This window comes from Tiliqua scincoides, chromosome 9 (genome assembly GCF_035046505.1).
Source record: "Tiliqua scincoides isolate rTilSci1 chromosome 9, rTilSci1.hap2, whole genome shotgun sequence".
NCBI classification, from domain to species: Eukaryota; Metazoa; Chordata; class Lepidosauria; order Squamata; family Scincidae; genus Tiliqua; species Tiliqua scincoides.
This window is the reverse complement of record NC_089829.1, coordinates 12,983,363-13,001,662: the sequence shown is the minus strand read 5'-3', so window position 1 is coordinate 13,001,662 and position 18,300 is coordinate 12,983,363. Positions and strand designations below refer to the sequence as shown.

The following is an 18,300-nucleotide window of genomic DNA, read 5'->3' as shown; positions in this document are numbered from 1 at the left end:
AAAGGTGAGATATAAATACTTTAAATGAATGCATATATAAGAACATAAGAACAGCCCCACTGGATCAGGCCATAGGCCCATCTAGTCCAGCTTCCTGTATCTCACAACAGCCCACCAAATGCCTCAGGGAGCACACAAGACAGCAAGAGACGTGCACCCTGGTGCCCTCCCCTGCATCTGGCATTCTGACATAGCCCATTTCTAAATCAGGAGGATGCACATACACATCATGGCTTGTAACCCGTAATGGATTTTTCCTCCAGAAACTTGTCCAATCCCCTTTTAAAGGCATCCAGGCCAGATGCCGTCACCACATCACCACATATACTTAGAGTTTAATACACATTCATCAAACACAAGCTTAATAATCTGCATGCATCACAAGACTTACTTGCACTGTTAAGTGTGTACATGTGTGTATGTACAGGTATCATGCTATCTAGTAATAAGTTAGTATACATAGATTAATTATTAGTATCTTTAATTAATCACACATACAAAAGTATCTTGCCTCCCCGCACAGAGTCTAGTTATATACTTTTATAGTAAGTACTCTGTGTGTGTGTGTGTGTGTGTGTGTGTGTGTGTGTGTGTGTGTGTGTGTTATTTATTCATTTTTCGCATTTTTATACTGCCCTTCCTCCAAGAAGTGGCGTCCATGCTTCCTTCCCTCTTCTTGTCCTCACAGCAACCCTGTGAGGTAGGTGAGGCTGAGAAATATTGACTGGCCCGAGGTCCCCCGGGAAGCTTTATGGCTGAAGCAGGGATTTGAACCTGGCTCTTCCAGGTCTACGTCTAGCACCAGAACCACTACACCATCCTGGCTCTTACTTAAACTGGATAGGATTGGGCCCTAAGGCTACAATCCTATCCACACTTTCCTATGAGTAAGCCCCATTGACCACAATGGGACTTACTTCTGAGTAGACATGCATAAGCTTGGGCTCTAAGTCTGCCATCCTACACTTTTGTCGCTGGGAGCAAGCCCCATTGAACTCAGTGTGGCTGCAATCACACTTTGGCTGCAATCCTATCCACGCTTACCTGGGAGTCAAGCCCCATTGATTCGGTGCGACAACACCTCCCCTTGGCTTTGAATGTCACCGCGTTTGCAGCATCTCAGACCAATGGGGTGGCAGGAAACGGGCGGGACCACAGTTAGATTCTCCCTGGTCGATAGCAGCAGCATCGTCATCCCTTCATAGGAGCAGCAGTGGGAGGTGAGTCTCTCTTGATTCCCCAGATCTGGGCTGGGGATTCGCTTGGGGGGGGGGGGTTTGCTGTGCTAATGGGAGAGGAAGAAGGGAGTCTCCTTTCCAAAGGGGACAAGCTTTGATATCTCAGGAAACAGCAAAAACAAGCAGGAAGGAGAACCACCACCCTTGTCAGTTTCACTTTGGTTGCCAGAAAGGGAAAGCCCTGGTACTCTGCTGAACCCACAGTAAAAACAAATCTCTTACTTCCTCTTGCGAAAGTGTACAGAGGGTGGCATGATCCTGTTGTCCATGGACCCCAGCCCACTTCATCAAGTGCATGGAACATGGTCTGTTGGAGGATATAGATGGATCAAGAGACGGGGGGGGGGGGAAATGTCCACAGGGGGGGCCATAAAAGTCCCCTGCTATCTTTATTGCTTTCCTCTCCCCTTCCTTTCTCTTGTGGCTGCCTCTCAATTGTTAACCCCACGGGGCAGGGAACTGGCTTCTCATCCCTTGTAATACAAAGAATAGTGTTCAATCATCATAGATCAGCCTGTTGCATTTCTTTGTTCAAAAGTATGCCAGCAAACCCTGTCCAGGGAGTAGCAGTTGATGTTATGGCACAATCTCCTATGTGTGTTTATTCAGGAGTAAATTCCCACTGTGTTCAGTGGGGTTTACTCTCAGGAAAGTGTGCATGGGATTGCAGCTTTAGGGGCCCAATCCTATCCAACTTTCCAGTGCTGATGAAGCCGTGCACTGTATCCTACCGTGGGAGGGGGCAATCACAGAGAACCCCTCAAGGTAAGGGATTGTTTGTACCCTCACCTTGGGGCAGCATTGCAACTGTATCGACACTGGAAAGTTGAATAGGATTGGGTCAGTTTCAGTAAAAACAGCCATGGGGTATGCCCTTAGAAGATTTCCCCAGGAACAATTTGGGGACATCCTCAGTCGAAGTCAAGAAATGATGCTTTGTTTTCACCTGTTCATCAAACATTTTCCAGTACAGACCATTTTGGGGGGATTATTCCTGGCTTTGTACTCATTGAGTAGTTAGTATCAATGTCATTTACACCAATTATAACATAAGAACATAAGAACAGCCCTGCTGGATCAGGCCATAGGCCCATCTAGCCCAGCTTCCTATATCTCACAGTGGCCCACCAAGTGCCCCAGGGAGCACACAAGACAACAAGACAAGTGATTAAGGCAAAACTCTCTAGTTTTTTGGCTGAGTCTTTTTTAAGATTAATCAGGCCTCGGAGGTGAGTAATTTAAGCATTTGGGAAGCCTGTCAGATCTATATTTGCCCCAACTGATCAATATTTTAAAATTTAAAATTAATATTATAAAATAATGTTACTATTTCTTTTGATTTGTGAAAAAAAAATTGTGGAATGTGTTCATGCTATTTATCAAGGAGGGGTATTAGATTTTCACCCCAAAGAAGCCAGCTCAACAGAATTTCAAGTTCAGTTGATTGGAGCTTGAAAAAAGTTTCAGGGACAATTTAAATAATTGATCTCTCCATTTTCTTTCTCTTTTTGGGGGGAGGGGGAAATTGCCATCACAGAAATGGTTATACTGTACTGCCCAAACCTAATTTATTTCTTCAAAGTAGCCCTGACGTAATCGCAATCAGTGAAAAAAAAGAAGTGGTAGAGTTTAGTAAACACATTTGTCAGGCAAGATAAAATGTAATTAAATGCTATCATTAGGCCATGGGTGGAAGGGGTGGGTTAATCATCCGGGATAGTTTATTACATCAGGATGCGAGTGGTGGCTGTTAGTTTAGATTAGAGGGAGCCGTTACTAGGAGCTGTCTGTGAAAGGTCAGTGCTGGAAATCATTAACCACTGAACCACTGTAGGAGATGGTTTTATTGCTAAACTGTTGATGTTAACTTGGAGTAAATGCAGAAGAAATCTTTTGCCAGAGAAATCCCCTGATGTGTCAGTTCTGATGGGTGGAACTTCAACAACAAGAAAAGTGAGGGATTCTTTTCTAATTTTTGGCTGGGTTACAATGTGAAATGGACCGTGTCAACATTGGATTTTTAACAATCATATTCTGCCCAGAGGCCATCCACCAGAAGACAGTGAAGGATTTTTCTACCTTTCTACAAATAACTACAGATATGACATTACCAAAACTGGACACCTTCATGGACATATTAGACAGATTTTACGAGGCCGTTAACATCATTTGAAAAATGGCTTAAAATGCTTTATCTGCTCTTCCCCGGATTTTATTGCAGCCTGGAGTTAAGTTGGAGGTTTCTTCCAGGGTGAAGTGGTCAGGCACGCTGGGGAGATGAAACTTTGTAAGACTGGAACTCTCCAACACCCAATTATTTGGTTTGATGTATTTGGTGAAGTGACTGCTTCAAGTCAGATCTCCGAGAGGAATTTTATCAGGGGGTGCAAAGTTTATTTTTGGCCCCTTCCTAAAGAGGGAGAAACTGGATGGGAGAGGGCAGAGATGAGGGTGGGAGTAATGGGGCAGAAAGCAAAACTGCATGCAGGAGGTGGCAATAGCCAGAAAAGTCTCTGGAGCCCAGGTCTACCAGACTTCCCATTGTGGAGCCCTGGTCTACCTGCCCAGTACAGCTGGCCTCCCAGTCAACCTAGCCTCCATATTTCATTCTTCACAAGACTAGCTGAGAGCCCAATCCTATGCATGTCTACTCAGAAGTAAGTCCCATTATAGGCAATGGGGCTTTGTTGTTGTTAAGTCATATTCAACTCTTTGTGACCACAGCACACCAGGCCCCCCTGTCTACCACTAACTTTCGGAGTGAGTCCAAATTCATGTTCATTGCCTCCGTGACACTATTTAACCATCTCATCCTCTGCCGTCCCCTTCTCCTTTTGCCTTCCATTTTTCCCAACATCAGGGTCTTTTCTAAAGAGTCCTCTCTTCTCATGAGACGACCAAAGTATTTAAGCTTCAGCGTCATCATTTGTCCTTCCAATGAACAGTCAGGGTTTATTTCCTGTAGGATTGTAGGAATTGTAGGAATGGGGCTTACTCCCAGGTAAATGTGGATTGGATGGCAGCCTGAAATCCCAGGAAATTTCTGGCTCCCCTTTTGGCGCCTGAGCCCCCTTTTTGACACTGAACCCAGCGTTTGCCCTGCATCCCCCCCCAGACCCTGGCTTCGAACAGCAGATTGTGGGGGAGTCAGCAAGTTAACAAGAGGGGTCTTGCACTCCCTGCCTTGTCCCAGTTCCCTTTCCATGAACTGAACCAAGGAGAGGATTGGAGTGACAGTGGCCTCGTACTTTCTCCTCCAGAGCCTCTGCCCCGCATGGCAGCAGACCTGGAGAAATTGCTCTGGACCCACTGAGCAGGGCCTGATTTATGCACAAGCTCAGTAAACTACGGTTTAGGGCAGGGGTCTCCAAACCCCAGCCTGGGGCCAAATGCGGCCCGCAAAGAGCCTCTATCTGGCCCATGGCCAGCCTCTGATCCCCTGAGAACCTGTGGCCCAGTTGACCAAACACAACCAGAGTTGTGCTTGTGAGGTGGGGGAATGGGGATCCATTTAAGTGTGTGCTTTATTTCTTCGGCTGTGTTGGTGCTTCAAGAAATCCAGGACATTCATTCACTCATTCACTCATTTAAGCTCCATCTCTAATGTACTTAAATTTAATATTTAATATTTGTTTTCTGGCCCTTGACACTGTGCCAGGTATTTGATGTGGCCCTTTGGCCAAAAAGTTTAGAGACCCCTGGTTTAGGGCCTCAGATTCTGAGGGAATTCCAAATACAAAAGTTTCAAGCTTTATATATACTGTAGAAAAACGAAAGAGACAAGGATAATGGTTTTTTTCACTTTGCTGTGAGTAAATATGCTGTAGTATCCATTGTCACATCTTGAACTCTGGCTAGCATGAGAGGTGGAGATGCCATTTCCTGTGCTTTGTTTGTGGTTGACCTTTCTTACTGTGGCTGGATAGAACTAGCAGGCGGATTTATGTTTCATGAGTTTGGTGTCCCACCTATGACCTATGATGGTGTGCGAAAACTCCCAGCTTCCTCCTTGACCCGCCTCTTTTGGAGAAGGAACTGGGTGGTGGCAGAGGAAGGAAAAAGAGATGGAGGAGAGAGCCGGCAGGGATACATGCTTTAAAAAAAAAAAAAAGTGGTTGAAAATGTTGGCTGCTCATTCTAGGCCTGGGAAGTGTGACTGGTTATAATGTTTTTCCTATCCGTTGTTTGATCCTTCCTTTCTTCATGCTTCAGCTTCTTCTCCAGACTCCAGAAGTGAGATTTCTTAAGCAGTGGAAAGGAATGGGCACCAAGCTGTCAAGAACCACCTGTCTCTCCCAGTCGTCAGCTCCTGAGGTACATGTTGAGCTGGTGGGATGATCTGTTGTAGGATAACCAGTGGTAATTTTGCAGAGAGGTGGTCGTGACACCTCCCTTAGCCTGTCTGTGGGACTTAGTGATGGGGGTCGTGATGTCATCAGCATCAGTGATGTCATCCTCCTTTGAAACTGTTCAGAGAACCTTTCAAGAAAAGGCATCTGGCTCAGCAAGAGGCAAACTGAGAACTTCACCTAGGGGACACCTGTTAATGTCCAAGCAATTGTCTTTTCCTGCCTGTAAGACAGTATGTAGCTCATGTTATATGAAGGCTATAATCCAATGCAAATTTTCCTGGAGTAAGTTGTATTGGTCATGGTGTATATGTAAGTAAACAGGCATTACTTACGTGTAAGTAAACAGGCATGGGCTAGCACTCCAAGAGCACAATCCTACGGGTATTTACTCCAAAGGGCATCCTATTGTGTTCCCAGGAAAGTATGCACAAATTGTCTGGGAGGACTCCTGGCTTTGGAAACGAATCCCCACCTCGTGGCTCTGCACAGGTGCAGTAATGCCAGTTCTGATAAGGGACAATCTTGAGCAGCTTGGGACTAATTTAATGCCTTGCTATAGTGATGGGATCATTGAATCTGAAGATCTTGGGGCTGGGAAGATGGGAGAAAACCAAGAGAGCTTGCATGATAGGCTACAGGGTCTAAAAGCCCATCAGCCAGCTAAAGATGACAAGGTTGAGTGAAGGCTGTGTGGCTGGTCCTCTGCAGGAAGCGGAACCAGCTTGAAGGCCAGGGAGGGAAGGCTGGAGGACGAATCCTCCCAACTGCATACTCTGAAGCTGACTGAAGCCAAGAGATTCTCTCTCTCTCTCTCTCTCTCTCTCTCTCTCTCTCTCTCTCTCTCTCTCTCTCTCTCTCTCTCTCTCTCACTCACTCACTTGTTCTTTGTCTTGGGTGATGATTCATGGATAGAGCCCATCACCACAGAAGGCTTGTGGAGCCCAGAGCGAGAGTGGAAGCCCCCTCAACCCATCAGACCAGGTAGGTCACTAATGCACCTTTATATGTATCCATGAGCTTAGATATGCAAACAGGTTGACCCAGAGAGGGACCCCCCCCCCAGCCTGTTTGAAATGTTCTTCCATTTCTAGATGGAGACCGAAAAGCCTGTTGTGACATATCGTCAAATCACAGTGTTGATTATTGGAGCAGGGAGTCGCGGAAAGAACAATTGCAGCTATGCTTTGTGTTTCCCTGATCGCATGAAGGTAAAGCTGTTCTCTGCTTTTAAAGGACCTGTGCAGGTGTGGGTTCTTTCATAGAATCACAGCATTTTCTGGTTGGGAGGGATCTCGGAGGTCATCTTGTCCAACACCCTGCTTCTTGCAGGCAACTGCTACAGCACCCCTGATAGTTGGTTGTCCAGTCTCTGCTTGAAAACAACCTGTCAGGGGAACTGTAGTAGTTGCTTACAAGGAGCAGGGGATTGGACTAGATGACCTCCAAGATCCCTCCCAACCAGAGAATATGCAGAAAACTACTGCACACAGGAGATTGTCAGGCAGATCTTGCCATTGGGACATTCTTCCCTCCCTGTAGGTTCTAGTCTAGGTTCAACCCATTGGTTCTAGTCTTGCCCTCAGGAGCCACAAGTTCTCCCTTTCTTCTCTGTGACAGCCCTTCTGATATTGGAAGATGGCTACGCTGTCTCTCCTTAGCCTTCCCCTTTCATGCTAAATATACCACGCTCTTGTAACTGCTCATGATAGGACTTTGTTTTATCACTGAGGGCCTCCCCCATTTAAATGGAGAACTGTCTTGAAGTGAAGCTATTGAGACCACTGTGGGATGAGACCTGGGACGGTTTTAATGTCCCGCACAAGAGAATAGGCCACCTGATTACCTCATTCATATTGTTTAGCTGTATGTTTAATTCTAAGCTACTATGATGGGGGGGGGGGACAGAGCTGAAGCCCTGCAGTCCCATTCCAGTCCCATCTCTGGAAGCCTTGCAGTCCCATTCCGATCTGGGTAGGACTGGGAACGATCCCCTAGCTGAATCCACGAGATGCTTCCAATCAGTGCTGACAATACTGAGCTAGATGGGGCAAGGGTCTGACTCAGTCAAAGGCAGCTTATGGTCATATGTCTGGCAGTTGAAAATGTGGAGCAAAAATTTGCCATGTGCTTGAAACCATTTCTCTCTCTCTGCTTTCCCTATGACTGTGTAGTTAATCTCCCAAACTTCCTGGACTGACTCCATCTAAAGCTTCTCATCAAGCTTCTAGTCCTTAATAATTTGTTGTTGTCCTTTTCTGCTGGTGGCTTTATCTTTTCCCCTTCTCCCTCTCCCCTCCTTCATGTGCTAGTCCATGCGCTGCTCTATCCCAAACTGTTGACCTCCTGTTCATGAACAGTATAGACATTACCCACTCTAGGCAAGAGTCCTTGTTTGTTTGGGCAATGACTGTTTTATCTCTCCTTTAGGTGATTGGGGTGGCAGACCCCCATGCTTTTGCAAGAAAGAGACTCCAAGAGGTTCATGACATTGACAAGAACAACGTGTTTGATGGTATTTCTGACCACATTTATAATCTCTTGTTCTTGTTGTCCATCCAGTCCAGCCCCTATCAGATACAGGAAATCAGCTCGAGCATGACTGACAGATGGCTATCCAGCAAGGGAGAACCCGCCACCCCTCCCCAGGTCCCATTGCCAAGCAGCTCTTTACCACGGAGAAACTTCTAATGTTCAACCAAAATCCACCTGCCCATTCAAGCTAGTTGTGGCTTCTGAGCAGGGCTGGTCCTTCCATGAGGCCAGCTGAGTGGATTGCCTCAGGTTGACTCCTCCACAGCTTCTCCTTTCTGGAAGGGGCTCAGAGGAGGTCTTGGGTAGGCTCTACCTCTGGAACAGCAGTGAGCAAGTCTTTGCCCTCTTCCATGTAGCAGCCCTTCAGAGCTGGAAGAGTGATCCTGTGTATGCTGGTCTTCTCTTCTCCAGACCAAACACACTCAGTTCCTTCAGCTGTTTCTCCCAGGGTTTGTTTTCTTGACCCCTAACCCTGTTCATCGCTCTCCTGTGAGCCCCTTCCACAAGTTGTGCAGTGTTCAGAATTGACCACCATCACTTTGTCATTGCTTGTCTAACCCAGATTTCCTTTTAAGGAGCTACAAGAGGCAGACATGGTTCCTCCCCTCCCCAATTTGCAGGCCACCTCCTCAAAAGCAGTGGTCCAGTCCCCATGTTTGTTCTTTCATGATTGACTCTTGTTTCCCTCAGACTGGAAAGAAGCTGCTGAGAGAGAGAAATTTGCAGATGCTGTCATCATAGCAACTCCGGATAGGCTGCATAAGGTATGTATGACCGCCCCTCCCCCTCGAATGGTAAAAAGGGGCCTAGGGGGGACTTGAGGGTAAGACCCCAGTGACCACCAAATGGGGATGAAAGGGGCTTCATTCTCACTTGGTTCCTCCTCCTTCCAGAAGGTCAGTGTCTCTTGACTGGCACCTTCTCTGCCGTCATCCCATATCATCCACCATCCCCTGCAGCCCAGTGTGATTGTCTTCAGGGATCTCAGGCCTATAAAAGACCTGCCTTAGGGCAGTTTGACCCATGTGGCCAAACTGGGCTCTATGCCTGGAGGGAGCCCGCACTGGGGCAGTGAGCAGAGCACCTGATTCTGTAGCTGACACTCCTGCATGGAATCTTCCATGCTCAGGTGACTTCAATGGTAAGTGGACCATTGTCACTGGGTGGCCATCTCTCCTGCCAATCTCGGTCCAATTGGCTTGAACCCCCCCCCCCCACAAGAAGTTGGCAATGAAACCACTGCTGGGGTGCCTTTCTACCACTGTTCATCCTGATGACTAGGGAACCCCCACAATGAGTGTTTTGGCTTAGGCTGCACAGCTCCTAAGGCTGACACTGAATATACAAACCATGAGTGCCTGAAATCTCTCTGAATTGCTCCTAATCTTCTAATATCTTACCTGCTGTTGCTGGGAGGTGGGTAGAGGTGAGGCCCCTGTTGATATGGCTACTGTGTAACCAATACTCAGCTGGCCAAGACTGACATCTCATTTGAGGGCCACTGTCTCCCTCCAGACAGGGAGGTCCACCAGAAGTGCATTCTCCTTCCTTCCTTCTCTTGTGTTCTGGGACTGAGCTTACTTTACAGTAGGCTCAGCAAAGGATGGAACTTGAAAGTCTTCTGAGAAAACTGGAAGAGGAAGGTGAAGGAGAGAAGAGGAGGTGGCTTGTGACAGTCACAAAGGCCAGCCAACTAGCACTGTGCTGATCCCAGATCCAAAGGGTAGGACTGTGGCTTTCTGGTTGACATGGGGACCATCCAATTAGTCCTGTGCAAATGAAGCCTCTGCTGAAAACAAAAAAAGGGGGGGGGTCTCAGCATCAGTTCAGGAGAAGAAAATAGTACATGTGCCCAAAATGCTATGAGTGCTCTTGCGCACCTTGAGCATTTTGCCAAAACTGTACACTTCTGAAGTCAATTCTGTAGCCTGACATCTCTCTTGCTGTTGAAATAAGCCACCCATTGCTGGCTGGTAATGTGTGGTGGTCTGTTTCTTCCCAGGAACCAGCAGTGGCTTTTGCCAAGAAAGGATATCACATCTTGTTGGAGAAGCCAATGGCTGTAAGTTCTGGAAGACTGTCGCGGAGAACATTGAGGTGCAAGTAGCCAGATGTTGACAGTCACTTTTCCCCCAGTGAAGGATCTCTCCTTGCATTCTCAGGAAACCCTGTTCATTGCTGGGAAGACCCACAATCCCATTGGCATTTGGCCCAAAGTGATATTTCTGCTCCCTCTTCCCATTCCAGTGGGGCACCAAATACCCTGTATAGATGCGGTTTAAACAGTTACAGTGATTGGAGCCTCAAAGGCTGTGGGCTTTGCTTGTTTTCCTTTGATTGATCAGGTAACTCCAGAAGACTGCAAAGAAATTGTCTCGGTCTGTCAAGCCAACAACATCATTCTCGCTGTGGGTCATGTCTACCGATACCACCCTGTTTCCACAAAGATAAAGGTACTTTAGCCAAGCTAATCTCATCTAAACACCCAGCCTCTGCATGAACTGAGGTGCTCAAGGCTGGCCTTAGGAGTTGTGGGGCCCAATTGGAAATTTGAATTTGTGGGGCCCCCTCTAATTTTGCAGGTTCCCCTCTACTAATTTTTTGAGCTTGGATGGAGCCAGACCTTTAGTGGTTGTGCAGAATAGGCGTCTGGGAGGTCAGCTGGAGAGAGGAGGGAGCGCGCACCCAGCCTGCTGTTTCCCAACTCTCGCCTGTCGCTGCCCCATCTGCAGCAGCCTGCTCCAGAGCAAGATGGGGGAGAGGATGGCACCCAGTGCTATGAGAGTGAGGCATGCATGCTGTTGCCTGCGTGGCACCAATTTCAGGGCAACTGGAAGCAGTGGTGGGTGGGAGCTGCTTCTGAAGTGACCCAATTTCAGGCCAAGTGGAAGCAGCAGTGGGTGGAAGGGCAGTGAACTGGTCCCCAGTTCCTTTTCAGCTATGGATCCCGAGGCTGCGGAACAGCCCCCCACTGGAACTAAGGAATGGTTCCTTTTGACTTGCAGTCAGGAAAATCCATAAAAACATTCCTTTTCCTTCTGACCTTTGGGATCTTCTTCTAGTGGAGGAGGATTTGACGGGCAGATATAATGTGTGTATATGTTAAAATATAACCATGGATGTCCCCTTGTGTTAAAGGAGCTTCTGGATTCTGGGATTATCGGGGACATCTGTCATATTCAGCATATGGAGCCTGTAAGTCCTATTAACAAAATGTTAACAAAACCTTGAAAATTGTCCTTTGCTCTCCAGAGGCTGGAGAAACACCATTTCAACTGTGGGTGACTGTATTTTTTTCAGTGTAGCCTAGCAGTTGGAGCTGGGCTGTGGGAGTTCTGAGTTCAAGTCCTGCCTCATCTATGGATCAGGGGGGAAAACTGGAAGGGCTGGCAGCAGGTGTGTGTGTGTGTGTGTGTGTGTGTGTGTGTGTGTGTGTGTGGTATGGGTATATCTGCCCTGTTCCTGGCCACTGTCCTCTGTCATCCAGGTGGGGTTCTGGCACTTTGCACACTCCTACGTGCGAGGAAACTGGAGGAATGAAGCTGAAAGTTCCTTCACCTTGCTGACAAAATCCTGCCACGACATTGACCTCATTCACTTTTGGATGGGCGGTAAGAGGTATGGCGGGAATCTCCCTTGAGCTGAAGGTTTCCCCTTTCGGAGAACAAGATGAGAACACTCTAAATTAACCCCAGGTTAATTTGACATCACCTCTCCCAGACGTGTAAAAAAAAAAAAATGGGCTGCATGACTTTTGACCACTGCTTTTGACCACTGGTGATATTAGGCCCCGCTGCCTTGGTGAGAACAGGCTGCTGGCCTGATCCCTCAGGTAGTGGAGATAAGTGGGTTGGAGGTGCACCAGTGGGCAAAATGTGACTGTAGCTGCCTGGTCCTTCTGCAGAGGCACAGTTTGGGGGTGAAGGGTGCAGGGCAAAGCCCCAACTGTGAGGCAACCGCCCACTCTTGTTCCCAGTTGCCATTTCTGGTGTCAGCAGCAATGGTATTTGCAAAAGTCAGGGCATGAGAAAACGGGTGTGTACACACAAATGAAGCTTAGGAAAGTCCTGCCTTAAAGTTAGCTCAAAACGCCTCTCTCCTTTCAGGTGCGTGAAGGTGTCATCTTTTGGCAACTGTTCGCATTTCACGAAAGAACACAAGGTGTGTAGATCATCATTACGCTCTGTTATCGAAATACTATGTATATAGATAATTTTTTAAAAAAATTATCCTGTAGCTTTATATGTAGGTTGAGGGTCTTATTTTCTAGGTGTGAGAAACACGACACCAAAAAATTCTCAGCAGTGACTTATTTTCCAGCCTGAAGGAGCTGCCAGCTGCTGTTTAGACTGTGCAGTTGAGGAAAGCTGCCCCTATTCAGCTAAGAAGATTTATCTGGACCGGGCAAAAAAGGTGTGTAATATGCATAGCTATCACATCATGGGACAGTCCCATCACATGGTACAGTCCTATGGCATAGTGGTACAGCCCCAGTAGTCAGTGGATTGTGTTTAGTTTTTTGGTTTTTTTAATTTAAACATGCAGTTCCAGGGGCTGATTCTGTCTCGATCTCGTCTGATCTTGGAAGCTAAGCAGGGTCAAGCCTGGTTGGTACTTGGATGGGAGACCGCCTGGGAATACCGGGCGCTGTAGGCTTCTACCATAGTCTTTCGAGACTGAAGGTTGCCAACCAACCATATTTTGAGGAGAGAGATCTGATCGAGGGGTGAGATCAGAAAATGAAAGATCCCAGTAAATTTCTGGGCCCCTTTCCTTTCTGACCTGGGCCATGCACCCCCTCTCATGGGCCCTGGCGGGGGCAGTCTATATCTGGTTACCATTGCTGGGATTTGTGCCTCTGAATGTCCACTGCAGGAGAAGGGCATTGCCTTCAGCTCCTGCTCTCAGGTTTCCTGGTGTCCACCATGGGAAGTAGGATCCCAGACAAGATCTATCTTTGGCCTGTTTCAACGGGGACCTTCTTATTAATTGCTGTTCTATGAATTTTAGGGTTACTTCAGCTGGCCCGTATCGGTTGTATGCAGTAACGGTGAGCATGATATTGAATCATTGACAGAAACCTTGCGCCATGGCCCATACGGAAGATGCGTTTATGACTGTGACAATGATGTTGCAAGTCATCAGGTAGGCAGCCCTGCGTTCATCTTGCATCCTCTTGCAATAATCTCTTAGCCAGCAATGATCATCACTGAGCTGAAACAAATCTATTATATTTCCCCTTTCCTGCCACCTTCTTCTAATTGTCCTTCTCATTCTGGATGCTGAATATTTTCTCTGGAGTTTCTCTGGACTCTGATAATTCCACATCTCATGACTCTGCAGTGGCAATCACTGTTTGAAACTATCTGACATGTCACAGTCCATATTGGGTGATGTCTGGCATGCAGTGGCGTTCTGAAGGATGGCATGAAATGAATGACAGTGCAATGGAAGGAGTTTGTCACTGGCACCGTTCATTTTATGAATGATCAGAAACCTTTTCTCAAATAGATTTGGAACATTTGTAACAACACTCAGACTCAGTTTTCATTTCCTCTGTTGAACAAAGTAACTCAACCACAATGCAGCGTTTGTTAAATTTTTCCATTGCACATTCCAATTTTTTTTAAAGCGTCTATATTAAAATGTGGGTAAAATGCACATTCATTATTTTAGGAATTAAAATGCAGATCACTAATCAGCTACATGTTCTATAGTCCACTGACAAACCTAACGATCAGTTATTCAATTATTTGCTATCATTTGCCACTGTATAACAACAACAACAACAACAACAACCAGGTGTTTATATACCACCTTTCTGGTCATCAGATTACTCCTCTGACTTTATTCAAGGCGGTTTACACAGGCAGGCGTTTCTAAATCCCTCCAGGGGATTTTTACAATCATGGAGGTTCTCTCTTTCAAGAACCAACAACATTTCAGAATGGATCTTTCTGGTTTGGTCTCACTTCTGGCCTCGAGTTCTCCCACGCAGGCTGACAAGCAGCTCCATCTCTCACACGGAGGGCAGCCAAGACGCTTCTTGCTCACACCAAGAGCAGGTGGTGGGCTTGTCACACCAAGAATCACTCAGCTGGGCTTGTCAGCTGCTTCAAGGTCTCGCCATTCTCAGCCGTTCAGGGAGCTGCCGGTGTCCTCAAACTGGCGACCTTCTGATGTTATCTCCAGGCTAACAGAGGCTCTACCCTCTAGACCAGACCTCCTGCCCAAGGAGTTAAGTTAATGATTGCTCAAAATGGCCAGAAGTAAAGCACTCTTTTTCCCCCCTTCCTAATGTATAACCCCTAATTGGGGTTGAACCCCAACCCCTCTGCAGCCCTCTCCAGGGTCAGCTCAAGACCTCCTGATGCCTGATGCAACATATCAAATACTGCCCCCCTTACCCAATGATGTGCCAGCCTCTGCTCCTCTCAATCCCCAATGCTCTAGCTCAGCCCTCTCCTCCTCTCCTCCTCTCCACCTCTTCCTCGCTGTCTCCCTCTTCCTTTTCCAGCCCAGGGAGTGGATGGAGAAAGAGGATCAGTGGAGACAATAATTTCCCTACCACCAGCGATCTACTGCCTGAGGCAACCACTTCATTGGCCTCATGGATGGGCCGGCCTGGCCCTCTTTTTGCTTTCCCTGTTGATTGGTTGAACTCTCTCTTCAGGTTGTGAACATGGAATTTGAAGGGGGAACAACTGCTGCCTTCACGCTGATGGGCTTTTCATACAAGACGGGTGTGAGGAAGACCACCATCTATGGAACTAAAGTAAGTCAGCTGGGCTGTGTCTACCCTCTTTATTCTTAAAAATAAATCCAATCAACCCTGCACCGCAGAAAACTAAATTTTATCATAAAATTTGATAGTCATACTTACTCCACCTAGTCGTATTTACTACGATGAAGGAGTCATTGAATTGATTTACTCCCAGAGAAGTGTTTATGGGATTGTGTATGGGAAGTGTGTATCATAACTATATGATATATATTTATGATAAAATTTAGTTATCATATATCATATAGTGTATATGATATCATATACACTATATGATATCATATATTTAGTTATCATATATCATATAGTGTATCATATAGTTATGATACACACTTCCCATATACAATCCCATAAGCACTTCTCTGGGAGTAAATCAACTCAATGGCTCCTTCATCGGAGTAAATATGACTGGGCGTGTGTTGTTAATTGAAGTTATACAAGTGCTAAATTACAAACCTAAGCCTTTTTACCCCAAAGTAGGTCCCATTGTCTTCTTTAGGGCTTATTCCTTAGTAAGCTTGTTTAGGATTGCAGCCAAGTCAAGGAGGAGACGGATGTTGGAGACGGATTTGGGTCTTTACAGAGCCACTTGCTGAGTATTGAAAGAACCCCCTGTTTGTGCCCTGATCTGCAACCTGATGCTAGAATCTGGGCCTTCTTTTGCAAAACTAATGGTTTTTTGTTTTTTCCCCAGTTGGCTTCACCCTAAATTTCATACCTGCAGGTCATTTTAACTAAAAACAACTGCCTGAATTTGCAGGGAGAACTGTTCTGTGAAGGGTCAGGACCAGTGGTGGTTCATGACTTCCTCCAGCAGACAGAAACCAAATTTCCACCCAAGAAGGCTTTCTGCATCCCTCTGTGCTTAAGCGCCCACAGTGGTGGCGACTACTACCTGATGGAGAGCTTTGTTTCAGCAGTAGCGGTGAGTTCCTTTTTCTTAACCGTTTGAAAAGTGTGAAACTGGGATTTGCACTTTTGTTAATTGGAAAAAACAAACCAAAAAAAACCTTTTGTGGTGGGAAGCAATTCTCTATATGTAAAAAGCTAGCAGGTCAGTGAGAAGTCTAGGCTAGAAGCCACCTTGGCGTGCTTGGAACTGTTCCACTGCATGGATCTGAACAAATTGCATCTTCTATATGTGCTGGGTTTAGACACTCATGCTCTCTTTATCTGCCTTGTGTAAACTCCTTGGGGCAGGGAACTTCCCTCTTGTCAAGCACTGTTCTCCAGCCCCCTAATGCTTTGGTCGTCTCCTTGGTATTTATTTTGGGGGGGGGGGGCAGACAGACAGACAGACTATTTTTCTTGTTGCTATACATATGAAATTACTGCCTACAGAATGAGGCATTGGTCCATTGACCTCAGCATTGCCAACACTGACTGGCAGCAGCTTTTTAGGATTTGACACAAACATTTTTCCCAGCCTTTCCTAAAGATGTTGGAGACTGAACCTGGAACCTTTTGCATGGAAGCACTACTGAGCTGCAGCTCTCCCCATTAGAACATCTGTGACTTCAGCTCTTGCTGGTTTGCTACAGATTACCTGCAACAATCTACCTGTATATCCCACTCTTCCTAGCTTTTCTTCCTTGATAAATCTGATTGTCGTTGCTTTTTTCATTTAAACAGGAGAATAATCCGTCCCTCATTAAAACAGGACCTGAAGAAACACTGAGGTCGCACCTGCTTGTGTTTGAGGCGGAGCGGTCCAGAAAAGAAAACCAAGTTGTGTATTTAGACACATGAAGGAGGCACAGTTTTGCTTACATTCTGCCTTGTTTGCTCCATAGAGAAACAGCCTCCTGCATCAGCTCTGAGTTTACAAACCTTTGGTTTCAGGATCTTTGCAAAGCTTTTTCACTGTATTTCACAGAGCCTACTGAATGTGCCTTAACAATGCTTACTAATCCAGATGTAATAATACATTAAAAAAAATAAATAAATGCTGTAAGCCAACATGGGTGCCTCTGGCTGGAGGGGGGGAAGGTGAGTTGTAATCACAAATATTTACTTTCTTACAAATAGGCATTTATGATACACAGGATTGATCATGAATATGTATATGATGATGATTTATGTGTATTATTGATTTTAAAAATTTCATTATATGCTCATTTCATTATAGCCAGAGCAGCGGTTCCCAAATTGTGGGTCCGGGACCCACCAGCGGGTCATGATGATCCAATTTTTGTTGGGTCAAGAAACTGACAGGGCAGATTAGGCTATGTGACTCAAGGGTTAAACAAGCTGCTACTTGGGGGGAGGGAGAACTGTTGCCCAATCACAATTATAACCACATCCCTTTGCATTTATAAATCAGGCAGCAGCCTCTAGGCTAGGGCTTCTAAAAACTTTGGGAATCATTGATCTAACAAGAACTGGAAGTAGTGATGGCATCTTGCCTATATACTTTTAAGAGGAAATTGGACAAATTTCTGGAGGAAAAGTTCATTACAGGTTACAAGTCATAATAGGTATGTGCAAGCTCTTGGTTTTTTAGAGGCAGGCTGCCTCTGATTGCCAAATGAGGGGGGCACCAGGATGCAGGTTGTGTCTGTTGTCTTGTGTGTCACCTGAAGCATTTGGTGGGCCACTGTGAGATACTGGAAGCTGGACTAGATGGGCCTTTGGTCTGATCCAGTGGGGCTCTTATATTCTTATGAGCATTTAGTATGTGTGGATCAACGACTTGTAGCTTTTGTTAATACATTAAATATCATGCCATGTACATACTTATATTTTTTTTTCCTTGGTGCTTGAGGCTTCCAGAAAGGGGATTGAACAAATTGGTGGAGCAAAAGTCCATCACAGGTTACGTGATGTCTGTATGCACCCTCTGGATTTTAGAGGGTTCTGCTTTATCTATGAATGCCAGCTGCAAGCGAGTGCCAAAAGGATACAGGGAACTTGTGTTTTGGATGCTCCCAGAGCCATCTGGTGGGTCACCATAAGAGACAGGAAATTGGGCTAGATGGGTCCTTGGTCTGATCCAGCGGCAGGCCCCTTCTGAGGTTCTTATGTAAAGGGTCAGTTGTTTTGCTCTGTTGCAAACAGTAAGTAAGAAAGACACACATATAGTAAGTCACCAATTTGTTACCGTTAAATTATAAATTAACTTGCCACCCAATCCTAGGCAATTCTACTCAGAAGTAAAAGCCATTGTAGTTAATGGGGCTAACTCCCAGGTAAGTGCAGAATAGGATTGCAACCTCAGGCTATAAATAATTGGCACGTTTCACATTATATGCGCACAGAGTTGGGTTTAAACAAAACTAAGCACTACAAAGAATCTGCAGGAGGGTTTTATTTTCCCCATGCAACTGGAAGGTAGAAGCCTCTCCCCTCCTCCCAGTTCCTTAACTAAGGGCTGCATTCCTTCCTGGGAGCAAGTCCA

The 18,300-nt window shown here is 46.1% G+C and overlaps 1 protein-coding gene across 1 annotated transcript; it reads left to right on the top strand.

Moving 5' to 3' along the window:
* Nucleotides 1–1,175: 1,175 nt before the first annotated feature.
* On the top strand, nucleotides 1,176–16,839 carry LOC136660491 (putative oxidoreductase YteT). Its single transcript, XM_066637699.1, has 16 exons — nucleotides 1,176–1,220; nucleotides 5,451–5,552; nucleotides 6,503–6,571; nucleotides 6,682–6,798; nucleotides 8,018–8,102; nucleotides 8,813–8,886; nucleotides 10,125–10,184; nucleotides 10,468–10,575; nucleotides 11,261–11,317; nucleotides 11,610–11,740; nucleotides 12,229–12,283; nucleotides 12,443–12,535; nucleotides 13,133–13,267; nucleotides 14,796–14,897; nucleotides 15,664–15,828; nucleotides 16,536–16,839. Exons 2-16 carry the CDS (start codon nucleotides 5,499–5,501, stop codon nucleotides 16,650–16,652), a joined length of 1,422 nt encoding a protein of 473 aa, XP_066493796.1. The 5' UTR covers nucleotides 1,176–1,220; nucleotides 5,451–5,498; the 3' UTR covers nucleotides 16,653–16,839.
* Nucleotides 16,840–18,300: the final 1,461 nt, after the last annotated feature.

What these genes read in the sequence shown, in the direction of transcription:
- LOC136660491 (XM_066637699.1), top strand. Translation starts at nt 5,499, where the DNA reads ATGGGCACCAAGCTGTCAAGAACCACCTGTCTCTCCCAGTCGTCAGCT. An exon ending in TGTTGGAGAAGCCAATGGCT is followed by an intron (nt 10,185 to 10,467) that starts GTAAGTTCTGGA and finishes TTGATTGATCAG; the next exon opens with GTAACTCCAGAAGACTGCAA. An exon ending in GCTTTGTTTCAGCAGTAGCG is followed by an intron (nt 15,829 to 16,535) that starts GTGAGTTCCTTT and finishes TCATTTAAACAG; the next exon opens with GAGAATAATCCGTCCCTCAT.